General features: G+C 35.4%; 2 protein-coding genes and 1 long non-coding RNA gene across 3 annotated transcripts; 1 reads left to right on the top strand and 2 right to left on the bottom strand.

The window, feature by feature from the left end:
- Window positions 1-1,432: 1,432 nt before the first annotated feature.
- On the bottom strand, window positions 1,433-16,229 carry LOC118269619 (uncharacterized). Its single transcript, XM_035584805.2, has 23 exons — window positions 16,092-16,229; window positions 15,711-15,826; window positions 15,342-15,450; window positions 14,893-14,949; window positions 14,172-14,376; window positions 13,858-13,958; window positions 13,399-13,491; window positions 12,878-12,910; window positions 12,450-12,488; window positions 12,321-12,374; window positions 11,711-11,843; window positions 11,146-11,284; window positions 10,409-10,535; window positions 9,863-10,096; window positions 8,564-9,488; window positions 8,163-8,330; window positions 7,793-7,922; window positions 6,979-7,115; window positions 6,476-6,499; window positions 5,976-6,140; window positions 3,671-4,123; window positions 3,334-3,593; window positions 1,433-3,163 (listed from the first exon to the last, which is right to left on the bottom strand). The coding sequence occupies exons 1-23, from the start codon at window positions 16,106-16,108 to the stop codon at window positions 1,450-1,452; spliced, it is 5,433 nt and encodes a 1,810-aa protein (XP_035440698.2). The 5' UTR covers window positions 16,109-16,229; the 3' UTR covers window positions 1,433-1,449.
- Window positions 16,229-27,243, top strand: LOC126912843 (uncharacterized). Its single transcript, XR_007707487.1, has 3 exons — window positions 16,229-16,322; window positions 26,051-26,182; window positions 27,015-27,243. It is a non-coding gene; the product is annotated as an uncharacterized LOC126912843 (long non-coding RNA).
- LOC118269620 (E3 ubiquitin-protein ligase RNF181) lies at window positions 16,572-18,953 on the bottom strand. The gene is made up of 4 exons (XM_035584807.2): window positions 18,778-18,953; window positions 18,232-18,373; window positions 17,614-17,788; window positions 16,572-17,145 (listed from the first exon to the last, which is right to left on the bottom strand). The coding sequence occupies exons 2-4, from the start codon at window positions 18,363-18,365 to the stop codon at window positions 17,011-17,013; spliced, it is 444 nt and encodes a 147-aa protein (XP_035440700.1). The 5' UTR covers window positions 18,366-18,373; window positions 18,778-18,953; the 3' UTR covers window positions 16,572-17,010.
- Window positions 27,244-27,403: the final 160 nt, after the last annotated feature.

A 27,403-nucleotide genomic window follows, 5' to 3' on the forward strand; every position in this document is an offset into this window, starting at 1 on the left:
TGATAATAAATGACGCTTAGCAATGCTTTGTTGTTTAACATAAGCATCAAAAGTTGTATGTCGTTGCTAAGCACAATATCCCCATTTTTTATAGTAACTAGGTACATGAGACAACCTACCTTAACTTTAGAACATCATTGCCCACTGTACCAGTTATACCTGATTTGTGTTTGACCTCGGGAGATCGTATAAATTAACCAACTACAAATTAATGGATGTTGTAATTAAAACCTATCTAATTAAGATAAAACTATTTTCTAGTTATCAATTTCATTAAATAGATTTCCCGTTAATTAAATTATTTTTTTAGTAGGTATCCAATGCAAGTACCTTCCTCGTATTATTGCCACATAGTGACTTGGATGAATAAAATACTTATTGTTAGTTGTTAGACCGAAATTACAATTGAATAATGATTCATATATAGATTAAAAATACTTTTCCCAAACTATTTCAAAATATGTACTTGACTTGCAACAGTACCTACCATTCATTAAACATTTAAGTAACGAACGCACGCTAAATTTATTGTACTCTATAACCGTTTTAGCGTTTAGATATGTAGAAGGGTAACTATTCAGTGCCTTTAGCGGCTTCAGTGTTACGAAATAACAATGGGGTTGTTGAGTAACAGCAACAGAGCGGAAGCCATATTAGGAACATACCTACCTACCTACTCATTAATTTATAAGGCCTGGGAAATGGGAATATTATAGTAAACTTTGGTTACCTAAATCCGACTGAAAGTTATATTTATCACACTATACAAAACATCGCCCGCAATAGGGTTTCATACACAACCAAATTTGGAACAACTATTTGTAGATCCAGGCCAGGAGCACACGAATCGTTCTACGTGGTAAACGAACCTGCGATTGTGTAGCAACCGCTCGCACTGCAGTCATAAGCATACACGATGACACCGCAATATCTTATTCTCATTCCAAATGGAGTTTGTTAGGACAAGGTAGTGTTCTCGATGCAGTAATCCTAAGTAAGCTTCACATAATACCTATGGCTTCGAAATTAATGATTTTAATACTCCTTATGAAAAACTGATAGCAATTACCGATGTACCATCAAGTATTGAAATATTTAAATCCTGTTCTGGTTATCAAACCCGTAAATAAAAGTATATTAAATATTAGGTAATGTACCCTCCAGAGCTGCGGACTACCCAGCGGGTTTACCGAGGTTCCGACTTGAAAAGCAGGAGTAGAAACGAGGTGGTTCTTAGTCAGTAAGAGTCTGGCATTCTCTCTCTCGCTCGCCCAAAGCGAGAGAAGTCATTAAATGATTTCCCCCCTTAAAAAGGTAATGTAAGTTCCCTACAATAAAAATAAATAATATAAAAAAGTTAATAACTATCTAATTAATCAATAAAGACATGCTATGTATGCAGACTATTTATTAAAAATAAATAAATCTTAAGAAATTAATGATAGAACTTTATTTAGATTTTTCAGAAACTTGTACAGAAACATTGTATAAATGAAATTGTTGTCCATGTCTTCGGATGTTCAATGTTAACGTCATGCAGTAAATAAGTCTATTGAGGCTCTCACATTTCAACATGTAAGCCGACCCTTGACCAGGACAGAAAATCGGCGCGCCATAACTTTGACAATCAAACATAAAGTACGACGATTTAATCCTTCCAAATGCCAAGTTTTTACTTGGACTAGTTAGTATCCCAAGTGAATTCTTCTCAAAGAAATATGACAACGCCTTACTCAAATTAAAACGATCAGGATATATGTTGTAAACAAAGCCAAAGATAATTTTCTCAAATTTAACTGAAAATACAAACGGATACATTTCTTCAAATTTGCTATCTAAATCCGATAAAGTAATTTCGTGATTAGGAGAAGAGCCAATTTTAGCAGCGCACTTTTTATGGTAACTGTGACCGCCGCAAACAATTCCGTCGAGGAATCCACTCGTCCAAGCGCTAATGTCACAGGCCTGGGTCATGCCAACAGCCACGACACTAGTTGCCAGATACTGCTTACCGCGATGTGGTTCCTCAAACCGTTTATCCAGTGGATGTATTGTCCCCCACAATGAATACAGATCGCCCGGAAATTCGATATCCCAATCCTTCCACATAGTTTTTGGTATTTTTCTGTCAAAGCCTAAGTCATTTACAGCACTCATTCGAGTCCACGGTATCGCTTCGATATTTAACCAGTACATTTTCTCGTCCACTAAGGGACGCACCTTTCTTCGTTTCAGATACGGCATATTAGGATTCTCATCGGGCCTGAAGAGAGGACTTAGTCTATAATTCAAAGCGGAGTGTCGTGGAGCTGTTTTCACTGAAGTCAATTCGAATGTATAAAATTCAGGATCATCGGCTTGTTTTCCTGGTAGTACTTTCCTTATTCGCCTAATAAGTGCTTCCATAGAACGATATAATGTCCAAGACGCTACTTCATTTCCTTTTCTAGAAGGTTTCACGTCTCCCCGCGTATCTGTTTCTTTGAAGTCTTCACCTGGCGGCGGGTAGGGGTCAAAGAGATGATAATATCCTTCCGTTTGGCATATTACTAAACTAAATTGAGGATATCTTATAATAACGTAACGTAGTCTTTTCAATACGGCTTTTAAATATTGCTCTAATCTTTTTTCTGGATTCTCATTGACAACTATAATTTTCTTAATGTTGATATTTATGAATTTACCATCCAATATTACGTTTTTAATTACCCTTTTTTCGCAAATATTCAAGTTGTTAGCTTTTTCGTATATTTCCAAACCTTTTTCTATACAAACATCAACCATGACATGGTCCCAGGTTCTGATCGGGTGCATAGCGGCCATTAGCATTGCGATGAGGCTAACGAAATGACAAGACTTCACATCTGGACTTGGTTTTCTTTGATTCAGTGACGTAGTTCCTTCTATTCGATAGACGCCGTCCACCAATTGATACCCGACCGCTGTTTGGCTCTTCATTTCTTTTACGTCTAGTCGTCGGCTTTCGGTATCCATCTCAGAAGCTAAAACCGTTTGTTTAGATTTCTTCGACGTCGGTCTACCAGTGGAAAAGTCGTGATCTTCAGGTAATGTAGTGCGAGCCTCTTTAAGGAGTCTTCTAACTAGTATTCTACTGAGGATAAATTGTTGGTCATCTGATCCTCCATCCTTGTTGTAATTTATTCTGTAAATAGGATAAGGTGGGTAAATAAGACTGCCAACAGCATGTAATGTAAACACCTAAATAACTGACTGACTACTTAGTTCTGACTTGGCAATCATTGACTGCGATTATTAAGTCACCCAAGCAATTTAAATGACAATAAATAACTCAATATTAGCAATAGTATCTACCTGCTTACGAGGTCATGAAGGGTGCGGAATCTCAAAAAACATGCTTTTCCGTCACCGCCGGATTCGTTCCTCAGACCCATCGCGTTACAAGGACTGCCATCGAAGAGATAATACAGACCATTTCTTTTGAAAAATGCACAACTGTAAGAGGCCGTTGTGATCATGCCCCTGTCATATTTTGGGAAGAACTTCCGAGCCAACACATCTTCCATCTGCCAGCTAGCGCCTTCTCCAACAACATCAACATTAGCATGATACGCCTGAAAAAAAGATCTGTCATAAATATACCCAATCATCATCTAACAAACTTTAGTTGTGAAGTAGTATAAACACAGACCTGATGCCCAAGTGCTATTTTAGGTATAATATGGACAGGTGCAAGTTGAAACTTCTGCTGTTTGTTTTCATAAAGCCTCAAAGCTGTATCTACTACGAAGTTCACAATACCAGGCGTCCATGTATTGATGGAGTATTTGTAAGATGTTACTATCGCCATGATTGCTCCAAACGGTAGCCTATCAATAGTTTCTAATTCACCCGACTCTGAGACGGCGCTAGATCCTCTAATGATTTGTGAAGTATCAGGTAAGTCTTTGAAGTTGCTCGGTTTTTTGAGCTCGTCTTCTGGAGTGAGATCTAATTGATCCTCCATAAGGGGAGGTGTCATTTTCTTGCGAAGTTTTCGTAGTTTGAAACGATACTGAGCGTCCTCCGTGAGAAGGACTCGACGGTCTACATTGACTGCGGGCAGAGTTTGAACTTCTTCCTCTGCTATCTGCATTGGCGCCAGCTAGAAAGGACAAACAGAAGTAAAATAACCATAAACTTAGTCAAGTGCTAACCTAGTGAATAAATACGAAATATTCTCAATGTGACTAGAGGAGCTCTCAGAACAATCTTCGAAGGCTCTAACAACGTCATTGTCAAAACAAGTTTCTGCAGCAACTCCTGTAAGCCAGGATCTACAGTAGATACTACCATGAAAACACCGGAACACTGAAGTCCGGCGCGCCTCAGGGACATGAATGACCGTCTTGGACCCCGCAACGAAATAAATCAGAAAGATGTTATTAGAGGAGAAGAAAAAGAAAACGATAGTTTCCACTGCACACAATCAAAATATTGATGACTAGCTACTTCCGCGCGGTTTCACCCGCTCTACTCGGCTCCTATTGGTCATAGCGTGATGTTTTATATATAGCCTATAGCCTTCCTCGATAAATGCACAATCCAACACAAAAATAATTATTCAAATCGGACCAGTAGTTCCTGAGATTAGCGCGTTCAAACAAACAAACAAACTCTTCAGCTTTATAATATTAGTAAGTATATAAGTATAGTACATATAGATAATACTAGCTACTTCCGCGCGGTTTCACCCGCTCTGCTCGGCTCCTATTGGTCATAGCGTGATGTTTTATAGCCACTCTAACGTCCGGCCCGCGCGACCGTTTATCTCTCTAACGTCCAGCCGCGCACGGCATCCGAACCGCGCGCGACTCGCAAGTTCGTCGTAACAAAAAACCTATATAGCTACTGAACCGTAATGCCTAGAATAAAGAAAAGAATACCAAAAAAAAGATTGAAGAATACTGATCAATCTTAACGATTTTTTTAAATCTTTAGTTAATCTTTAAAGTACAATAAAACGGGTTAAACATGAAACACAGAAAAAAAACAGAATTATTTCTACCTTTTTAGAATATACGGCACAACTATTGCATATTTTATCAATAAAATATTTTTACAACAAACTAGACTCATTACCCTTTCTTTTGATGTATATATGATTATATTCGGTTAACTCTAAGTATTGTAATTAAATCGAAAGAAAACACTACTCGTAATTTTACACATCAAAAAACCTGAGGAACACATTGACATTATTATGGAATCTTCAATGAATTTAGTATATTTCTCTTTGAAAAATGTATTATTTTGCTTATTACGAAATGTATTTCGATATTTTATATACTATTGTAATGCAAAGTATGTAAAATATGTATAAACAAAACTAAAAGTGGCCAACACCAGACCGGCCATTTTTTTCGAAACAACAATCGTTTGAAGTTAAAATTAGACTAGATTTATCAGCTAAAACTGTGATATTTATACATCATCGTAAAGCACAAATCTTCTAGTTTATTTTGATGTATAACACTTGCAAGATGAATTAAACAAAACTGTAGTATTTACGACATAATTGTTGGAACTCACAAAAACACTTCAAAAACGAGTCAACTAACTTTAAAAAATTATATTTTGTTTGTCAAAGCATATTACAACGCCATGTCTTATTTTTTCGTCGAACAATTTATTCAGCTGCATAGATAATCAGTCAAAACTCACCAAACAAGACCGTATTTTAAACTAGAGGGAGTTAAACAGAACTCGTCACTTTGGATACTATAGTATCCATGGACGTATGACGCTCCTTTTTTTTGGATACCGTGCTATCCATGGACGTTAGAGTGGATAGCCTATAGCCTTCCTCGATAAATGCACAATCGAATACAAAAATAATTATTCAATTCGGACCAGTAGTTCCTGAGATTAGCGCGTTCAAACAAACAAACAAACAAACTCTTCAGCTTTATAATATTAGTAAGTATAAGTATATATGACGAATGTGCGCTAAGTACCGGTACTTCAGGCTCGGGTTGCGGCGAGGGCGGCGGCGGCGGCAGTGGCGGCGGGAGCTCCGCTGCTTTCCGCGCCGCCTCCTCTTCCTCAGCTTTCCTCTTTGCTTCTTCTTCTTTCAGCTTCCGCGTCTCCTCGTCTTCTTCCTCTTCTGCCGCTTCTTCCTCCTGATCAATTCAATCAGACATATTTAATCTATTATTCAAAAATAAGTCGGATTTTCCTTCCTGACGCTATAACTCCCGTACGCACGAATCGATTTCCTCGGTTTTGCATTCGTTGGAAAGGTCTCGGGCTTCGCAAAGAAAATTCAGGAAAAAAAATTAAGAGAAAAGAAGAAAAACATGGAAAACCATTGGTGGCGAAACGGAGTTCCTTGAAAATCTATTTCAGCTTGCTTATGCGTATGCTGTGTGATACTGTAGTTAAGACCCTAAAACGATTCACAAAACTTAAAAAATTCTTATTCTAAAAATACATTTAATTATAAAATTATTCTTACCGCTTCTTCTCCACCTTCCGGCGGCTGAAAATGAAATCATATTTTAAAATGGTATAAACTAGATAAGCTACTATAATGCATAACAACTAGTAATAGTGAGGCATTTTAACATAGACTGAATAGGGATGATGACGGGGTATGAAAATTAAAAACCTATTTATCCGTCAGTTAGGTAATGAAAAAATATTAGACACGTATTAGTTTATTTTGTCATATAAGGTAATAACTTTACTTAGATAAAAAGAATCAAAGTTTAGGAGCAAAGACATCATTTCTACGTATAAAATGTACCTAGAAGTAACGTCACGCGATATTTCAAGGCGACATATTATCTTCGATAGTATTTGTTTTCGAGAGAAAATAAAAAATACGTGTCTAATATTTTAAAATAAACTACAAGACGGACATTTAAATAAAAAATTGTTACATCAACCCTATTGTATAAAGTAAAAAGTACCTAGCATAATAAAGTAAAGTAAGAATGAGTAATAAAGAAATGTTACCGGCAACGGCGGGGGCGTGGGTGGAGGAGTCGGTATTGGACTGGGGTCAGGTTCAATGGGTTCGTTGGTCTTGTCGCGGGGCTTGGGCCACGGCGGGACCACCTGCGTCACCGACACCGTCGGCGAGTCCAAGTTTACTGAAAAGAACATTTTGTTACTTCACTACATAGTATAAATCAAAGTCGCTTTCTGTGTCCCTATGTCCCTTTGTATGCTTACATCTTTAAAAGTACGCAACTGATTTTGATGCGGGTTTTTTTTAATAGATAGAGTGATCCAAGAGGAAGGTTTGTATGTATAATACATGCATAATAGATCACCCGTGCGAAGCTGGGGCGTGTCGCTAGTGAAAAATATATTTCAGAATTTCTTCTACATTTTTACATCTACCTCATCAGTACCTCTACCATGAGGTACTGATATAGTAAGATACTATTGCTTCAAACTCACGGTAAATGGTAAAGGTACCTACATTCAATTCTGCGATGAATGTGAGCTAGCCCTGGAACCCCGGTTTTATATTTATTCTAAGTTCCTGCCTCAATTTTAAGGTACGTCAATATTAAAAATAGGATTTATTTCACGTTTAAAGTCTTCCATTGCCGAAATAAGCCTCCATTATTCACTTCCAGATTGGCCGGTTGGAAGCGACCTGCAGGCTGCAACCAGCGACTCCCTGCAACCTTGATCAGGTCGTCTGTTCATTTTGGTAGATTGACTTTATATGTGTGTCATCCCTCTCTTTCTAATGTCTTACGGCACATGATAACCTTTTTAGTTACCTACAAATGCTTATTCTTCATGTAACACTCACCGACTTTAGGTTCGAGTGGGTCGTCTATACGGTTCTTGTATCTCATTGGTATCGGCGGAATGTAATCCTCTTGCACACTGTCCACTAAAGATATTATGTCGCCCATTTGTTCTTCATCCACTAGATTCGCCTATAAATTAATAAAAAATATTAAAGGCAGCCCCGCTTCTATGCACTAGTAGGTAATTCCATAGTTCGTTAAACCAAAAATATCCCTGAACTTCCACAAATATTTCAAGACCAAGATTTGTCAAATTGGTCCAGCCGTTCTCGAGTTTTAGCGAGGCTAACGAACAGATATAGTCTTATATGTGTGTGTATGATAGATTATTCCAATAATTGAGTTATTACAAACTAGTATTCAACTTACTCCAGGAGGTTTGTCTGTCCTGTCCAAAACAACCTCAACAGGCATGACGTCATGATAGATCTCCCTGCTGTCGCCGTGGGCATTGCTCATGCCCATACAAGGTACACTTTTACCTTTTTTCTTCGATCCAGGCAGCTCTTCGTCGCTTAGCGTACAAACTATTTGCATCTGAAAGTAAACTTTTGTTTATCACCAACACTAAATAATCATTGATATGAAATCAAACATTTCTTTTGGAATCTACACTTCGGAACCAGTAAATAGCTTCACTAGAGGACTGACAGACAGGCTAATACTTTAAAATATTTGCTAGACGTTCAAAAGTGCCTTCCTGGGCTAATTAAAATAAATGATTTTGATTTTAACAATAACAACGCTAGGGAATGCAACCAAAAAAATACCTTTGGCTCTATCTTCTTTAACTTTAGAACTTTAAAAGCGTGAATATAAAACTGCGTCGTAGCTGGAAGATAATCCCAGTTTTTAATAAATGCGTCCGCCATTGTTTCTGGATTCAAGAGCATTAAACAACACGCCTTTCCACCCTTCATCACTCTAAGCCCATCAGTGGTTCGCGGATAAGCATCAAACAAATAAAACATATCCTTTTGTCTCCACACCGCCAATGTATAATTATTAAACTCCAATATACCACAGTTATACTCGTGACTGAAGAATTCTTCAAGCCCTGTTTTAATATTAAGCAGGCATTCCTTCGTTGTATAGAGCTGTCCTTTAACCCTTTCTCTGTATATTATGATCTCACATGCATAAGGACCAATAACAATCTCGTTTGGTATATTATCAATGGTTATATCGATCATTACTTTCGGATGCGTGCAATCGATATAGAGCTTGTTGCCCAGTCGTAATATTTTATCCAACGTCTTTGAAAACCATGTGTTTGGTGGTGATATTTTTGCGTACGTCATCGCGACGATGGAAATGGGTAAAGCCTGTCTGAATTTAGCTTCCTCGAAGCATCGATCTCCTAAGTGCATATTAGCGTTGACTATAGCACAGTTCTCGTTTAAAATTCTGTATCCCATCATGGCCTTTTCAGCTTGAGTGAGTTCTTTATCAGATTCAAAATCTTCTTCGCTTTTTTCGTCTGCCATTTTTAGTACTTTCACAGGAGCGAGAACGAATTTTTGATCTTCAAGTATACTGCGTGCGAGGAGAACTTCAGCGACTGAAACGACGTCTTTGACGTTCATGAGAGCAGCTTGGCCGTTTGCGAAGTTGGAATAAGCTCTGGAATCTCTACCGGCTGGGTCGAATATGTAGTAGCACACTCTGTCTTTCCATATCACTAGTTTTAGGACCCTGTTTGAAATAAAGAAACAATTGATTAGATTTTAAATAAAAATAAGTCGGGTTTTCCTTCCTGACGCTATAACTCCAGAACGCGCGAACCAAATCATTAGTAGTGAAACGTTCGCCGGATTTGCTGCTTAGATTTTAAATGAACCTAGCCTGATAGTATATTATAATGTTGTGTTGAGCATTAAAATGTGGTACTGAGATTTTAGATCTAAAGTAAACCTCCTACTAAAAGCTTGATATAGAAGTCTACAACAGTGCGAATTAGCTGTTACTACGACTCTACTATATGGGAAGCTTGAATAAAATAGGGTGTTGCAAAGATTTTAATTCAACAACAATTATCGTTCAATTTACTAATACCAGTGCTCTCTAACCTGGTTAACAAAACTCCTGCTCTGTTCTCTTTGAAGAAAGCCTTCAGTCCCCTGCACAGGTTATATACAGTGGGATCCAAAGACATGGTGTACCCAACGATGTCTGGTTCACAGAGTAGAACTTGCATCCTTTTACCATTCAGTACTAATATTTGTTTCTTGCCAAAGTGCAACACCTCGCAGATACCTTGCACCGCAGAATGATCGTGGACTTTATCTAGGCATTGCATGTACCTGGAAAGTGAAAATTAACCTTATTTGTAGTAGATTACGGTTCAATTTACATTTTCGGTGGAACTAGAAATTGGGACTTATCTCTATGCAAATTACCAAATTTAATTTAACCATTAACTTATAATATTGTTTTTTTTTTTATGAAATATCTCGCTAAACGAACAGACGGATCGCCTAATGGTAAGCAATCGCCGCCGCTCATGGACACTTGAGAACACCAGAGGCGTTACGAGTGCGTTGCCGGCTTTTTGGTTGCTAAGAATGTAAGAGTTGTTGGGGCATCGAGGATTGGGAAGGGAAAACATTACATACCATACATCACCAGCGTCCACCAAGTTGTCGATCAGCTTCATCGTCCACTGCTTCGGGTGGTAATGGAATGCTAAGCAATAAGCCATTACGCTCATCGTCAACGCTTGTCTACCTCTTGATCTCTGACCTGTATTTAACACGTAATACATATGTGATGTAGGTGCTATGAAAAATGAACCTTATTAATAGTATCTAAGGTTTATAATGTCCTTTTTGTCTTTAGTTATTAACTTGCGTTCCAAAAGATACGCTTGCTTACAATGAAAGATAATAAATAATAACTAGGAATAGATTAAAGCTAGAGCACTTGGTATTATGTTTTTTAATATCTTCTATAAAATAAATTTACAAGAAGAATATCTTCTATATTTATTAATATAATATAAAAGAAAAATATCTTCTTTTATAACAACTATCGTGTGACATACTAAATTAACTAAAAAATCCCGGTTTACTCACGTATATTAACGGAGAAAAGCTCTACTAGTTTAGGTACTAGTAGGCTGCGCGACGTCACCGTGTCTGCGCACGCTGTTCATGATGAAGAGTCCCTCTGTGACTCGAAACTAGTAGAGCTTTTCTCTATTAACACATTGAACGTGGTGGTCACCGGTGACCGACGTTAGCGGAGGATTTGCCTTCAACAGTTTTCCATTGGCAGTCAAAGACTTAATATACGTGAGTACACCGTGATTTTTTTAGTCAATTAGGTAAGAATATGTTCTAGTTCAACTTACCATACTTATTATCGTACATATTGAAGGAGCCCGTCAGTATACCGTAGTGTATGTCGGGCCTTCTCTCCTTTGTACACGGGATTACTGTCAGAGAGTGAGTTTGTAACGTTCCTCTTTTTAAATTCATTGGAATGTGCACCTGGAAAAGAACAGTACATAGATAGATATTAGATATAATAGGATTTTCTATTCAATTGTAAACATTATTCTATAATAAACCATAGGAATAGAATCAGTGGAATGACAAACAGAAAGAATAAAAATGATGTTTCGTTTTTACATTCAATAGGTGGTGCTTATAACGAAAGAAATTCGTATGATTTGCATGCCTTCATTCTCCCATTTATCTTTTTTTTATAATATTTTTTATGTTACGTAACGTGTTAGAAGAAACACCCCCGCCCTAGTAACGCATCGTAACGTTTTACGAGACCCCCTTTCCATCAAATTTGTTTTTATTTCATCTTTTAATTCATCTTTGCGTTACGTAATACTTGAACGCCCCTAACCTATAATATTAATTTAATATCTTTTAACCGATTTAATTATGTTTGTTTAGACTTACATGCTCCGGTCTAGGTATTTCATCCAAACCACAAGCTTCATCGTCATCTTCTCTCGAGGTAAACTTCTGTGTGCCCCTAGCCCTTGGCTTACCGTCGGTAACGCCAAGAGTGGCGTAACTTGTGTCTGGGTAGCTGAAACATCATATGGTAATATATTTTACTTGTATTGTAAATTAATACATAATAGAAAAAAAAAGACATTTTTTTATGGTATATGAACTTAATTGTGATGCAAATAAGTTGCAGTAGCCTCGTATCTACATAATAGGCGTTGCACCATGGGGACTCAGGGGTTGGTCTACGAAGAGAATCCGGGTGCCTTCTTTAGGTGTAGATGGTGGCCACCGGGAGGTTTTATTGAGGTAAAAATCCCACACTCCCTAGTTTTTCCCCAAAAGCTAAAGGCCTTTTGCAGGTTTCCCCTGTCAACAAAAAAAGCTCGTATCTGCGGTACTATTAGACTGGTAGGTACCAATTATATTGTGATCTTGAATCATTAGTTTAGCAAGACATGACTATCTTTAAAATACTAAACATATACTTGTATTATCTTATGATTATTTAATTAAAATTTAAAATGTGAACTTAATACAAAATGAAAGCTCTTACCCTCTCTTTCTCATAGCCAGTTGTCTCTTTTTCTTTAAAGCGTTAATGTATCTTCTGCAAAAATCGTCATTTTAATTAATATATGGTATGAAAATCCATTATTGCAATAACACCAAAGAAAGTACATACCGACATTTCTTTTTGGAGCACCCTTTCTTTTTACAGACACTGGAAATATAATTATCATAATTTGTTATTAGATTGATTGACGGGCAAAAGGTCTCGGGTTTAATTCCCGGGTCGTGCAAATGTTACATGGCTTTTTTCGGTTTTTCGATTTTTTTCTCAGTAGTAGCACAGAGTCTGGCATTGTCCAGTAAATGGCAATACGCTCACATGGGACTTATAACACAAATGGTACATTACGTGCCGTAATGTGCACTTCAGCCTACCCCTTCGGGTATAAAAACCGCGATGTTGCATTGCATTTCAATAATTTCTTATTTACATAAAATAATATTATAAACTTTGTTTCACGTCTAGTTTGTAGATACCTATGTTTATAGGTTTTATATATTTGTTTCTGCTTAGTTAATCATAAAGAGAACAAAACTCACCCTCCCTTGTAGCAAGGTTTCGGTTTCTTTGGTCTGTAACGAAAAAAAAATGCAATGTATATTCTTATCCCACTACATGGACAAACAATGAAATGTGACGTCCAGTTTGTCCAATTAATGAGGTAGTCCAAATTTTACAGTAGACAGTAGAGTAAAATGCAATTGCCACCACATTTAACAAGAAACCGGGTAGCAGCTTTCTGGAATAAATCTGAACATTTTGAACATCTTCAGCCCTGCTAATGCCTAGCGTGAATATTATTGTAAACCCGTTGGACTATTATAGGCGAAGCGACTATCTATTACACAAGAGAGTGACTTAGCGATTCTAGGGCAAAGTCAAGCTGGGTGGTATGCAAATGCATTACACATACTTATTAATTATTGTCTTTACATTATACATATTTAAAGTTTTTCGTTCAAAGTGTTTCATTATATCAGAGAGTTTTATTATATTTAAAGTTTTTCATTCATTCAGAGTGACTAATAGTGAAGCTAAAAAGTAAAGAAAATAAACATACTTAGTTTCTTTCGAAGAGCCCGGTATATGTACAACATCTGGCACAAATTGGTGGTCCCTGTTGAGAACTATCCCGCTATGCGGCTTGAACAACCTGCAAAAATAAAAACAAACTAATTAAGTAGTTGATCAAATTCAGACAAATGTTTGAGGATCTTAATAAATATCAAGTTAAAATAAATCATCAAAAAGAGATAAATAAAGCATTTTTGTTTGAACACCAAACAAGCTAGCTCGCCAGGAAACGAAAGCAAAGGTAAAGTTTTGCAATGAAAAAAAAACACAAAATTTATAAATAATCATTAAAACAAATAAAAGAAAAAGTTGAACATATGACACATTACACAGTAGGTTGCGCAGCCAACGCGCAATGTTGCGCAACTATGCGCAACAACTAAGCGCAACTACACACTAATCTAGAATTTGAAAGTATTAAGTAACAGATCTCTTATGATCTTACTCATGTCCAGATTTTGGTGGCAAAGGCGGTCTCCATTCCGCTGGTTTCACGGCAGCTCTTTCAGCTTGAATCACATCCCCACTCGTTTTCGGGCTAAGTACCTAAAAATAAGTAAAGATACATTAATTTGAGTGTTTCAATTCCAACGCTATGAGAAAGAATTTTTAGATGTTTAAATACTAAAAATCCTGTTATCATATTAAGTATTTTCGAAGACTCGAACCACTAGACCAATGACTTTAATTCTTCCATTAAACTTATATAATATATTGTTAAGTCCTTTTATCTCTTAAACTAAGGTAAGACAAACTTACACTCAAGATCGATTTATCCGATGCTGTGTGCTTGACAACAGGTGCAGGCGTGGGCAAGTATATGTCGCCCGGCATCAGATCGAAGTACCGAACCCGTTTCCTGTACTTCTCGCACTTCCTTCGCCGACCTCCACGCATAATTCCACAAACTTCTTCTATTTCATCTTCATCGGATGATGCGAAGTCGTATCTCGAATAAGTTCGCCTGTTAAAAGTAAAGAGTAATAAATTCAAAATCAAAATTATTTATTTCAAATAGACCGGGAAGGCACTTTTGAACGTCAAAGTAAATTAATTAATATTATAATATAAAAAAGCAAAATGTCTGTCGGTCAGTCCTCTAGTGAAGCTATTTGCTCGTTCCAAAGTGTAGATTCCTATGTTGAAGAACGAGTAAGAAACTCCATAGGTTACTCTTTATCAATCAGGTTCACAAAAGAAAAAAATAAATAACATGAAGCTGAAATGTGATATGTACTATACTACAATAACGTATTTTAAAAAAAGCATACACCATAGTACCTAAATAGACTAGGTAGTATGTGTCTCGTTGAACTTTATTTCATCTTTTAGCTGTTCTTAACATTTTGCTATGATATACGAGCAACACCACACACTAGGCACTTACTTAGGTGCCTGGATTGTCCTTTAAGAATATAGGTAACTAGGTACTACTGATTAACTAAGTGATGGAAAGAAAAAAATCGATGTACAAACTTACCTGGCTTTTTCATCGATACGAGGCGGTTCCAGAGGGCAATGACCGATATATCTAAGCCTGAAACATAAATTATATTAATCAGTCAATATACTACTATCAATTAGGTAGTAGTGTTATTTTCCATAAGTTATATGGTAATTTTATGTAAATGGAAATCCCTATTAATCCACATTCACATCCTGCACAGTACACAAACGAACTTTTTTAAAGTTATCTACTACCTGCACAGATGTTACTACTGTAGACTTTAGAGTCTGCCTAGGTCCCAATGTACCACTGCCTAGGTACATACCTAGATTTGTTTTCATTTTTCCCTATACCTATCGTACCAAGTAAGCATAAGCTACTAATTGATAGAAGGCAGTATCAATATCAATCAAGATTCAAATCACAGAAAAACTTAGGTAACGTAAAATTATTTTAAAATGATGTTGCAAAGGAATATCAACCTTGTGTGCATAGAAGGCTTCATCGGCACGCAAGTGTCCTTAAAATGCGGCGGTTTAAACTGCTTAGTTTTAAATTTTGGTGGCTTTGATACTTTCCGCTTCTTAAGATCTGAAAAGGGTTATTATATTGTTAGATATTTATTATTTAACATTATGTATTTACAGATGTGAAACTACATACCTACCTTATTTTATGTAAACTAGAAAATTAGGTAAGTACTTAGGTATGTTATACTAGGATTATAGGTACTATAGGATTGCTTATCAAGAAAGGTGGAGCTTCTGTGAGTAACTACCTACCTACTTACATAGCATACAACCGTAACTGTAAGCTTATGTACCTATGTATATAAATAATTGGCAACTTACGCTCAAGGTAGTCTTGGTAATGAAGTGCCTGAATAATATCGACGACATCTTTTGGGTCTGATGTCGCTTTTGAATATTTACAACACTTTTGAACTTTTGCTGGACATTTGCATATCCTGCAAGTAAACGAAACATTTTTAAAACCAGCCTTAGAATTGAATGACTTGAGTTAATGTTCTATGTCCCCTAGAGGCAGAAGGCGTCTATAGAAGGCCTCCATCGCGACCGGTCTTGAGCTTCCCGCTTCACCTCGCTCCAATTCATCCCGATGTCCGTTTTTGCCAACACTGTGCAACGCCAGGTTTGACGAAGTCGACCACGCTTCCTTTTCCCCTGAGAATTCCAATCTAAGGCATAGAATTTAATAATTCATATAAATACCTTTTCGGTTTACTCATTTCTGTAATTTTATGTATTTTTGTCTTTTTTGGGTAATTTTACTTATTTGTTACAAATCTAAATAATTTATTTTGACATGTCCGAAATGACAACTCAGATATTTCATTATTTTTAGAAAAATAAATCAAGTAGGTTTGGAACTTTGCAGTAAAGGTTTGTTGAACTGTTTAGTTGTTGTTTGTTTGTTATACAAGAAGGTATCGAAGTATTTACGTAAGTAAAAAATTCGTGTAATATTATAGTTTGTTCTATTTTTCTATCATAAAACAGATGTCGATCTAGAGAATTTAGATTAAGGTTGGTTCATATAGACGGTTGTAAGCAATATAAAAAAAATGGCTCTACATAGTTTTTTTTTATGTATTATGTAATAGTAAATTAGTCTTAGATTTATTAATTATTTCATTTTGAAATTATTTGTGTAGCTTGGCTCAGCTGACAATAAAAAAAATAAACATGCTATACAGTAATTCATAATTATATAATTCATTGATAAATATTAACTCAATAAAATGTTTAGTTACTATATTTTAATTTGAAAATAAACAATTCTTACATAATGCATTACATAATCCAATAACAGACTTACTTTCACAATATAACATAATAAAATTATTATCAACTAAACTGCAAATACAAATCAATATCAATCCTTTGAACTTTGTCTTTATTATACAAGCAATAAGACTGATTTTTCAATACAGCTTAGTAAAGAAATACAATTCAGTTCAGTTCGACTTGCTCTGGAATGTTCAATATAAAGTATTTAAATAGCGACATGTGAATGAAAATGAAAATTACCGATTTAACATATTATTTATAACACCACCACAATAAAATATCTACAAATAAAACTAAATAAGTTTAAGCAAATAATTAATTATTGAATTAAGAAATAAAATTAACTAAACATTGAATTATGGAGTGTTTCTATGTCTTCCTTTCTCTGTTCTTTCCGTTTCTTCTCTTTCTTGTAAGCTTCATACGCCTCGTCATCAGTTGGTAACTCATGTCTGCAGAATGGACATGAATTAGTCTGAAATTGATAAAAGATAAAATTAAAAACCATTTTTCGACAAGAACCTAGAAAGAATTTATGTAATTGCGATAACATTTTTACATTACACAAAACATTCATACATACATACAAAAAAATTTAGATAGATTGTCACCAAATAGGGGAAAAATTGATAAACACGCAAGTTTTTTGTAAAATGAGTTAGTATTTTACTATTTACCAAAAATAACGAAACCACAAACAAAAAGGATTACAAATCGTAAAACCCTGCATCACTACAGTTTACCAATTTAACACATTGAACACTGTGGTGGTCACCGGTGACCGATGTTAGTGAAGGATTTGCCTTCAACAGTTTTCTATTGGCAGTCAAAGACTTAAATCCCATGATAAGTCAAAGTCAAATAATTTATTCCAATTAAACCATAAATAGGTACTTTTAAAACATCAACAAATAAAGAAATAAATAATAGGATTATTAATTACCTTCTCAAGCCATGTCAAAATGCATTTAGCATGGAACTGATGATGGCAAGGCATCTCCTTTGCCTTCTCTCCAACATTGAAGTTTTTCAAACAAATTGGACAGTTCTTATCACTGCTCTCTATAGTAACCTCTGGTATATTTGCTACCGCTTCTTTTGAAGCAGGTGGAGGAAGCCTAGAAAAAAACCATAGTTATGTATTATCTTCACAATTTTATTATAACATATCATCTTTACTTTTAACTACTAAGAGGTTCCAAATTAACTAAAACTAAGGGTTTGTTCATGTAAATATATTGAGAAAAGCTCTGCTAGTTTTGAGTCATAGAGGGACTCTTCCTCATGACCAGAGTGCTCTTAGCATACTTATGTGAAAACCATTATTTATAGTTAATTTAGTGTCTCTCACGATAGTTACTATATAAAGAGTTCCAAATATTACTTTTATAATCTGATTAGTTATTTCTGTTGTAATTTTAAAAGATATTAATCTTTGTGAAAGAGAAAATTGAAATCAATTTTGTACTAATTAAATTAGAATCAGTGTCTGGGAAACATCTCATCTTGCTATGATAAATCTTCTTGTCTCTGTAATTAATTGTTTAATATTTATTCTTACCTTGGCCACTCTCCAATTATATCTTCGTCATAAAATCCAAAATCTATGAGGAATCTGGCCATGTCTAATAAATGGTTTGGTGTTTGTCCTTCCTGCAGCTCTGCCCAGCCCATTTCTTCAAAATATCCAGCCATCTTCAATTCTCTAAAAATATAAAGAGCAACAAACAACTTGGGTTAAGTTTTTTCTTAACCATAAAAACCAAATTTGTTTTGTCTAATAAAAAGTGAAATAGAGACTATTAAGCCATAATAAGAAATACTAATGTGTTTCAGTAAATTGAGCACTAATATTTATTTCATTTTTTAAGTGGCTCTTTAAATTATCACTTAAATGTGTCATGCAAAAACTGATCAAGGTTTTTTTAAGTTTTTGGTCAGTGAGTATGTGTATAAAAGGCAAACATTTTTATGTATTACCAAACATTGTATGCTTATTATTCAATTATTAATGATTGAAAAAATAATGATGATGCAAAATTAGGAGAAATTAACTTATAATATTATTCAAGTCATTAACATTCTAATACAATCTGAAGAATCTTACCTTAATTTTTAATAAACCCTGATGAATAACGTATGCAATCAAATTGAATTGTACAATTTATGGTCCTAAACTATTTAGGAATTCTAAAATTAATAAAATAAAAACTGTCTACTTCAATGAATTTTGTAAATAAAACAAATTTGACAATGACAAGTAATATTATGATGAAATGACTAATGACAATGCTTATTTGACAAAATCTTGTCACAGAAATTGACAGGTGATCATGACCCTGAAACAAAGTCTTTTAGCAAAAATCTTTTAGCATGTCTATTTACTGCCTCTGAAAATTCTTATAAAAAACTATTATGTATATTTTTACACAATGCGATTTTTAGTGTTGCATTTCACTAATACAGCATTCAATGCCAAAGTTAAAATTCTTCTGTTTACTTATTCACCCACACCTACCTATTATTATCAGAATGTGTTTGGATAACTTCATTTTTATCTAATGACTAACGTATCATTATAATGTGTTTAGAAGTAGGTTCATAAGTATAGTAAGTAGATTTCCGTCATAGTTTACCTAGTTTTAGTCTTGTATTAAAATAGAAACAAATTTTCAATGGTACTTTTTGTATGGCTGCCTGCTGTTAATTCTAAGGATTTCTACTGACGTCGGGTGGGTTGCCGTCGCCAATAGAAATTCTTTTCCCTCAATTCTACCTAACCAATCTACTATAAAAATCGAATTAACCCAATTACAGCGTTGTTGATCAGGTGGGCCACTCATAGGAACGCATGCGATCATGCGAATCGTTATGCTATTTATAAACTCATACAATATGAACATTAAGATTTAAGTAGGTAGACAAGTAGATAAGGAAACCTGTACAATTTACAGCTACTGTTATCTGATTACTTAATAACTCACAAAATAAAAGGAAATTGATGAGAAATATTATGAAGCATTATTTTCTCAGGATTGATAAATAGATTTATTAATTGGCCAGGTATCTGATACGTATACAGTGTTTTATCTGAGTTCTGAAATTTGGATTTTGTTATCTTAGCTCGAACGATAAATGTCTATTAAGTAATTAAGAATGTACCTAGTATCTATGTGTAGGTACTACTTACCTAAGTAATTCGCAATAGGTGCTTCGTAGAAATGCTAAGTAGCAGACATGTAAATACTTGCCAGTTGTTGGTAAAATAACAATTTTGATTTGCCATCTAGACCTATAGGTAGGGTAATGTTAGAATTTCGTAAACATTAAGATAGGCAGTTGCAGTCAGTTGCAGATTTGTCGTATCTATATAATATCTACTTAAAGCAATATTAGATTAGCCTTCTTGCCCGTCTTACAACATTTTATTGAATATAAGTCATAGCAATAAACTTATTGTAATGAATATTAGCTGCATATGACTCAATAATGATAACAACAACTAGATAGTTACTTACGCCTATTTGTCTCCGAATACGTGCAGTAAGCAGAGTAAGCGTACAGTGTAGTTTATGATTTACCTACTTAGACATTGGACAATATTCTAATCATACTAAGCACTTTCTTCCGCTTCATATCTTCAAGAATTACGAGTACTTATGTTCGTACGAACATTATACTACATAGAATATAATAGAATAAATTGCCGCCTACCTACTCACACATTTCCGTCATAAAGTCATGAGTCATTAAAATTTTTAGAAAAGTGTTTGTATTTTTTTGTAATCTAATCGTTCCATACTTACTTAATATAAATATTACAAGAAACATCAATGATAAAATTTAAGGATAATAGAAGTACCTAGAAGCTATTAACAACAATTATAAAACTTCCTTGTTTTAAATTATTTAGGAAACATTACATATCGACGGTCAAAAGGAAATAGGGTATAAACATTACATTTTTTGTCGCTTATAGGTAACCTATTTCCTTTTAACCGTCGATATATTTGTCCTTTATTACCTAAATAGGTATGTACCTAGGTAGTATTTAATCGAGAAAGCTAAACTACTGTATCCATTCGAAATCCAAAAATAAAGGGGTTAGACTGTAGGAAGGTTTTAAGGTAAAGGAATCTGACTTCTGCGGCTCCTTGTTCCTTCCCATTAAGAACACTGCGTCAATATCACCACCATCCAGTAACAGTCCACAATTGGACCTGGGACCTCCTGACTCCTGTTTATGGGTTATGGGCATAAGGGTTTGGCATAATTTTCAAATTGGCAGACGAGTTAAAAATCACATAGATATTGCTGTAGGCCTTTATCAAACGTGCACCTTTTCAGTTAGACAGCTCATGGAAAAACTGGGGAAAGAATGAGCTACCACCACCCGGTAACATGTAGGTAGTCTATTCTGCTGTCAGCACCACCACCACACAGCTGAGCAGCAACACTGTCTCGTCAAGACAATTTAATTTCCCCAGATAGTATTGTGTGGAAGTAGATCCTATGCAAACAGTTAAATCTCATGTGACACTAGTATGTTTAGGTACACAAGTAGCGTTGTGTTAACCTACATTTGTGTTGAACAATGAATCAGTGCAACAAAGTCATTGTTATGTCTAATTACTTCGTGTAGTAGGTAGATTCCCTACGTAGTACCTATAGGCAGAAATATAAGTTACTAGCAAACCCAGCGAACTTCGTTTCGCCACCTGCTCTTTTCTTGTTTTTTTTTTTTATTTTCTTTGCTATAAACATCACGGAACCCGTTACCTTTCCATCGAATGCAAAACCGTGGAAATCGGTTCGTGCGATCTGGAGTTATAGCGTCAGGAAGGAAAACCCGACTTATTTTTATATAATAGACTAGCAAACCCGGTGAACTCCGTTTCGCCTCCAATGAATTCATGTTTTCCCGCTTTTCTCTTGAATTTTTTATTGCTATAAACCTCACGGAGCCCGAGACCTTTCCAACGAATGCAAAACCATGGAAATCGGTTCGTGCGTTCTGGAGTTATAGCGTCAGGAAGGAAAATCCGACTTATTTTTATATTATAGATGACCAATATAACTACAAATTTGTAACGTCATATTCTTGGTCATTGGAATTTACCAAAGTCCCCTTAGTAACCGTGGATAATCCTTTTCCTAGACCTCGATTTCGGTTATCATACATTTTATCTATCACATTAAAGTCTAGTACAATAAAACTAGCAATGTACCTAGATAAACACATAATTTACGTTTACATTATTTTTATTCTATGAAAATATTACATACAATACTTACTTACCTAATTAAAAATCTTAGTAAGATATCTACTGAAAAATTGCATTAGGTAAATTTTTCCGCATATGTTTGTGTTTGTAAACACATCCAACCCAACCCAACCCACGATAGCCACGATACAGCAAAGATAATGTAGAGTTTATGACCCTTTTATTTGGCTACTGAGCGTCGGAAACGGATTTTCCACATTTCAAATTGTTACTGTATTTTACTACGACTAAAACAAGTAAACAACAGGGTCATCGTGAAGCAAGGCACATAGTAAAATCAACATTCCGTCATCCAGATAAGGGTACGCGCGAAGTGTTACTCAATGTAGTCCTACGTGTATTAGTTTCACATCGTCAGTTCACAAGTGGAAAGTGACGAGACTAGTCGCCAGAATCGTGTTTCATTTAAATCGTGTTGTGCGCTCTACCGTAGCTACGAACCGGTAAGTTTTGTGTACATATTCTATTTAAAAATATTCTGCTTCCCGCCTCAAGCCGTTATATTAGCATTGTTAGTGCTATTAGAACATTCATAACAAGGCCGTTTACATTAAAACATGATAAAATTTTACCTATTTTGATGATATCATACAGAAAATATTTGTTTTTAAATTTATAGATATCTACACAACCATTATTGTTACACACCTATGATAACTCATTTACAAGGTGGTTCGCAATTTACATAAAGGTAGGTAGGTACTAAAGGTCGGTACCTACGTGACAATCAATGTTGATTGTTTACCATGCCATGCAGAGGCGTCTCATTACCAATAGGCATATCTAATATAATTCTGAATATACCTAATCTATGTAAGTAAATAGGTAATAAGGTAAGATATGGATAAGTAGATAAAAATATTCCAATTATAGAAATAATCCGATAACTGTTGTTACCTGCCACATAAAAATATTAAAAACAGGAGAAATGCGAAGGAACAAGGGGATGTGTGGGCGATGCCGCGGCCTTGAGCATTCCTCTCAAGAATTTAAAAAATAACCGTCACCGCGAGTTTAGTCTTTTATCAGCTGCGATCAAAAAAAAAAGTGCAAAAAAGATGCCAATACAAAAAAAAAAACAGGTCATCAGTTACTACAGGTGAGTACATTTATTTTTATTTTATTTATTTTTTTCTTAAAAAATCACAAAAGACAACAATCCGAAAATATTTACCTATTTGACTTTTATTAGCTACTTTATTTTTGTTTTCCTACATTATCAGACTGTACTATATTTGCATTAAATACATTGCTTCTTTACAAGTTTACAACTACTGAACTACCCCAGTCGGTTAGCAAACGACTGAGTTATCAATGGCGCGTGAATGTACTTGTTCGTAATATTGTTTTGACAGAGCTGTGTGTGCAATATTAGTGTTATGTAGGGGCAATTGTGTCTTCAACGGTTCATCCTTCTTCTTCAACATCTATGAACTACCCTCTTAATAATTCTAGTTAATGATGTTACAAATTGCGTTAAAAATTAACTACGTAGGTACCAAATTACTTGATTTGAAATGACCTAATAAGTGTTAATTAAAGTGACTCGAATAATGCAACTAGGTAGATAGATACATGCCTTTGCCTACTATCTATCTGTATATTTGTTGATAAACTCACAAGATCACGGTCTTCCAAACATCAAATGTAAGACTATGAATATAAATATTTTGGAAACTGGAATGGAAATAGACGACCAATTTTTATGGTTTCATTGACCCTGTCCCGTGGCATGTGGGTGTATTCAACTTAGTGGATAACTTTCACCTGGACACTATTTATATTACGATAAACATCTTTTCGTGTGTATCGGGTACTCGCCCGATGTGTTTATTTTTTTAATTCTTTAGACTAAATTTCTTTATTATGGTATCGGATCATTGACCTCAGTAATTAAAGGTGTATTACGATTACGTTCTTAAGTAGGTACTTATCTTGATATACTTGAAATCTTTAAAAGAAATTATTTCTAAAGATTTCGCTTACTACCAAAAGACTATTTTACAATGTACTTACCTATACCTACATATCAGATAGTAAGATAACACCGCGTACATAACAAGCGAAAGGAAAGCAGACGTCTGTTTTGGAATTCACGTCACGGTTTATCTGACCGATGTGGAAATTTTAGTTCTCGAATAGTCTTAACGTCTTTACATGGTGCAGTTAATCGTGTTTGGTCTAGATGGCGTTTATATACAGACTTGCAAATAATATAGGGAAAATCATGGATTACATTTCTGTATTCCGTAGGGATAACACTCAGAATATTAACTAGAAGTAGGAGTAAATAGTAACTCAACGTCATTGCCAAGATCTTAACCAGACTAAGTCAAGGTTAAGACATACAAACTTACCTACCCACTCAACTATAAGAATAGCAAAGTACCTAAGCAAATAAAACACATCTAACTTACATTATAATTGCATTAAAATATTAACAATTAACCTGTACGCCCATTCGGGTCAAATCAATTCATATCGGGACCCCAAATAAATAGTATTGGGTACTTATACTCTACGATACCTACTGGTAATTTATGTGGTTATGAAACATCGTTAGGAACTCCTCTATAATTATAATTATATTAAGAATACATTCTGAGTAAACTCAGAATAAAAACAGCCAGTACGTAACGACTGAATTAGTAAATGATGCAACTAGGTTGGCTAAAAATAATCTAGTGTGTAGTTGTCGCTTTATTGTCTCTTTACTTGTTTGATGTCATCCCCTGACATCATAAGAGATCGTAAAAATTAAGGTCGACCATGAAGATTTAATGGATTAATTATTACGCACACAACAATATGGATGACAAGTTTAATTACAATACAATGTACCGTACTTATTTATCATTCATTCAACAGTAATTTTCGTGATTCGAAGTTTAAACGCTTAATCAAAGGCCAGTCGGTTATATCAACATTGGACATATGAGATAAGATGGACTAAAATGGATTTCCGTTGATAATCGTGGCATGTGCACTCTACTTATCGTTATAACCATAGTAGAAAACAAATGTACTTATAGATACTCATATAATATGTAATGTTCAATCCTAATTTAAACTAGGTATTCCCATTCGTCATTGATCGAGATAATGCTCACAATCAATAACATGACAGACCGCGATCGAGCTCACTGTCAATGTTTAATAAAATTGCCAATTACAGAATAGCCTTCCTGAACCTGATTTTAAATTGTGGGTACCTAATATTTATTATATTGATACAGTTTATTTTAAACTTCTTAGAAGAGTAGCTATAATCTAGCAGAAGGTCTATTATCATAGCTATCACAGTAATCGAAAAAGATATTAAAATTTCGTCATCATCATTCATCGGCTTAGAATATCAATTACAAATCAGCGCACGTTTAATTTGCATATTGATAAATGGCATGGGCCGGTAAGAGGGCCATGGTCATCCATCGCCAGCGAAGCAACTTTATCACTTACTGTACCTATTATGAAATTTCTAAATATATCTAGGTAGGCAGGTACTAGGCTTAGGTACCTAGTATCTAAAGATAAAGACTAATAAAGATATTGGTTTAAGTGTTGAATGAATACAAAGGAATACCTAAATATTTTTAGATTAATCTACTCTTAGTCAGGTGTGTCACAACTCAAAGTAAATGACTAATGGCAGGTAGGTACATACCTCTTATAATTATATTAATACCAAACCAAATTAAACTAAATAATTTCCTTTACCTACACAGTATGGTGCGGGCACAATTATTATCCTGATTTTAATATTTAATTAATAATTTATAACTGTGGTTATTAAATATGAATTAAATAACAATAACAGACAATTATAAGAATCTTGATTTGAAAACCTGTATCGTAATGTATCTACGACTATGTATTTAATAGTAGTTATTTATATCAAAGTCGCTGTGGGCATCTTTATACCTACTTATGGACGTAGCTAATAGCTAACGTAATTTGGCGTCTTTTGACTAAGCAAACAAGCAGCATCACCTGATCAGCACCGCCTATCCTTAACGACATAGGGGTCGATTCTTGCAGGAGATATTTTTTGGGTGATTAAGAAAACACTATCAAACAATTTTTTCTCTTTTCCAGAAAATGTGCAGATTCATATGTTCATTATTTTGGCTGCTACTCCTGGTACTCGTCGCTTTTTGGTTAGCTCTTCTTGTCGCGGTGTTGTACGTTTTTCTCCTGCCCTTCACAGTCTGTATAGGAGCGTTAGCGGTTAGTACCTCTAATCTATTTAGTGAGTAGTATTCAGATCACTGGTTCTTAGATTTTTATAAATTTGCTTTCGCTAGTAATTTCGGCCGCATGAAATAATGACTTCTGGCACAATTTGGGCTATTGAGTTAGTCTTTTCCAAGGTATATTCTACGGCAGTAGCAATTCAGTAACGAAGTTATGTTTGTCTGGGCTCGCTGTCATTGCAGCGGTAAGTCTCCTCTTTGAGGAGTGGCTTGAGGGACGCTACGGCGTCCTCACCTACTGCCTGACTCAGATGCTTACCGGTATTGGAAGCTTAGGTAGGTTTCTGTTCCTGATAGGGCGGGAATAAACACCCTGGTGTCATCACTGCGAGGACCGCCCGGATGACACGGTGGAACATACGGTAGCGGTCTGCCCTGGCTGACCCCCGTGCCCTCAGGCATGTGGTCGGCGATGGTGACCTCTCGCGTCCAGCCTTAGCTAGGGCCATGATGAGAATTTCAACCAAATGGGTATAGTAGACATTTAGAAGATAGAGAATCCGAGGATTTTAATGCATACCGAGTTCCCTGGTTCCATGAGATTTCCGGGTTGAAAATCTTGCGCGCTTCTCGGGTCTGAAACTGTCGTACTTGTACTACACCCCTTAACGAATTCACATGTCAAATTTCAGCTTTCTACGACCAGTAATTTCGGCTGTGCGTTGTCTGTCAGTCAGGTAGTCACTCAGTAACGGAAGCGTTTTATATCTATATGTATATAGATTGTTTCTGAAATCCTGAAATACTTATGTTATATAATAATTAAGAGCCTTTGATAAACCTACAAAGTTTTATTTGTATTACAGGGTCCCGCAGACTTCTTACTCGTCGTGGTACAGTTCCCGCGATTCTGTGCAAGATCTATGATGATTGGAAAAGGATTCAAGTAGTTTTAAGTACTGGTCTAGTCAAATGATTATTTTAATTATTTATCCTGAATGTATTATCCAACAAAAAGTTTTTTTTATCAAAAAATGCGATACGCATCGGCGTATCATGAGCAAATAAACATTTAATAAAATAAAATTATATTTACTTCAATGTTTTATTTCATACTCGAATTCCACCCACTCTCACGAAGCGCTTCGCTTCAAGCTTCCTTGTGCGAACTGCTAGGAAGTGGAACTCCTTGCCGGAGTCTGTCTTTCCTGATGGGTATAACCTGGGTGTCTTCAAAGCCCGAGTGAATAGGTTG

This window comes from Spodoptera frugiperda, chromosome 30, assembly GCF_023101765.2.
Source record: "Spodoptera frugiperda isolate SF20-4 chromosome 30, AGI-APGP_CSIRO_Sfru_2.0, whole genome shotgun sequence".
NCBI lineage: Eukaryota > Metazoa > Arthropoda > Insecta > Lepidoptera > Noctuidae > Spodoptera > Spodoptera frugiperda.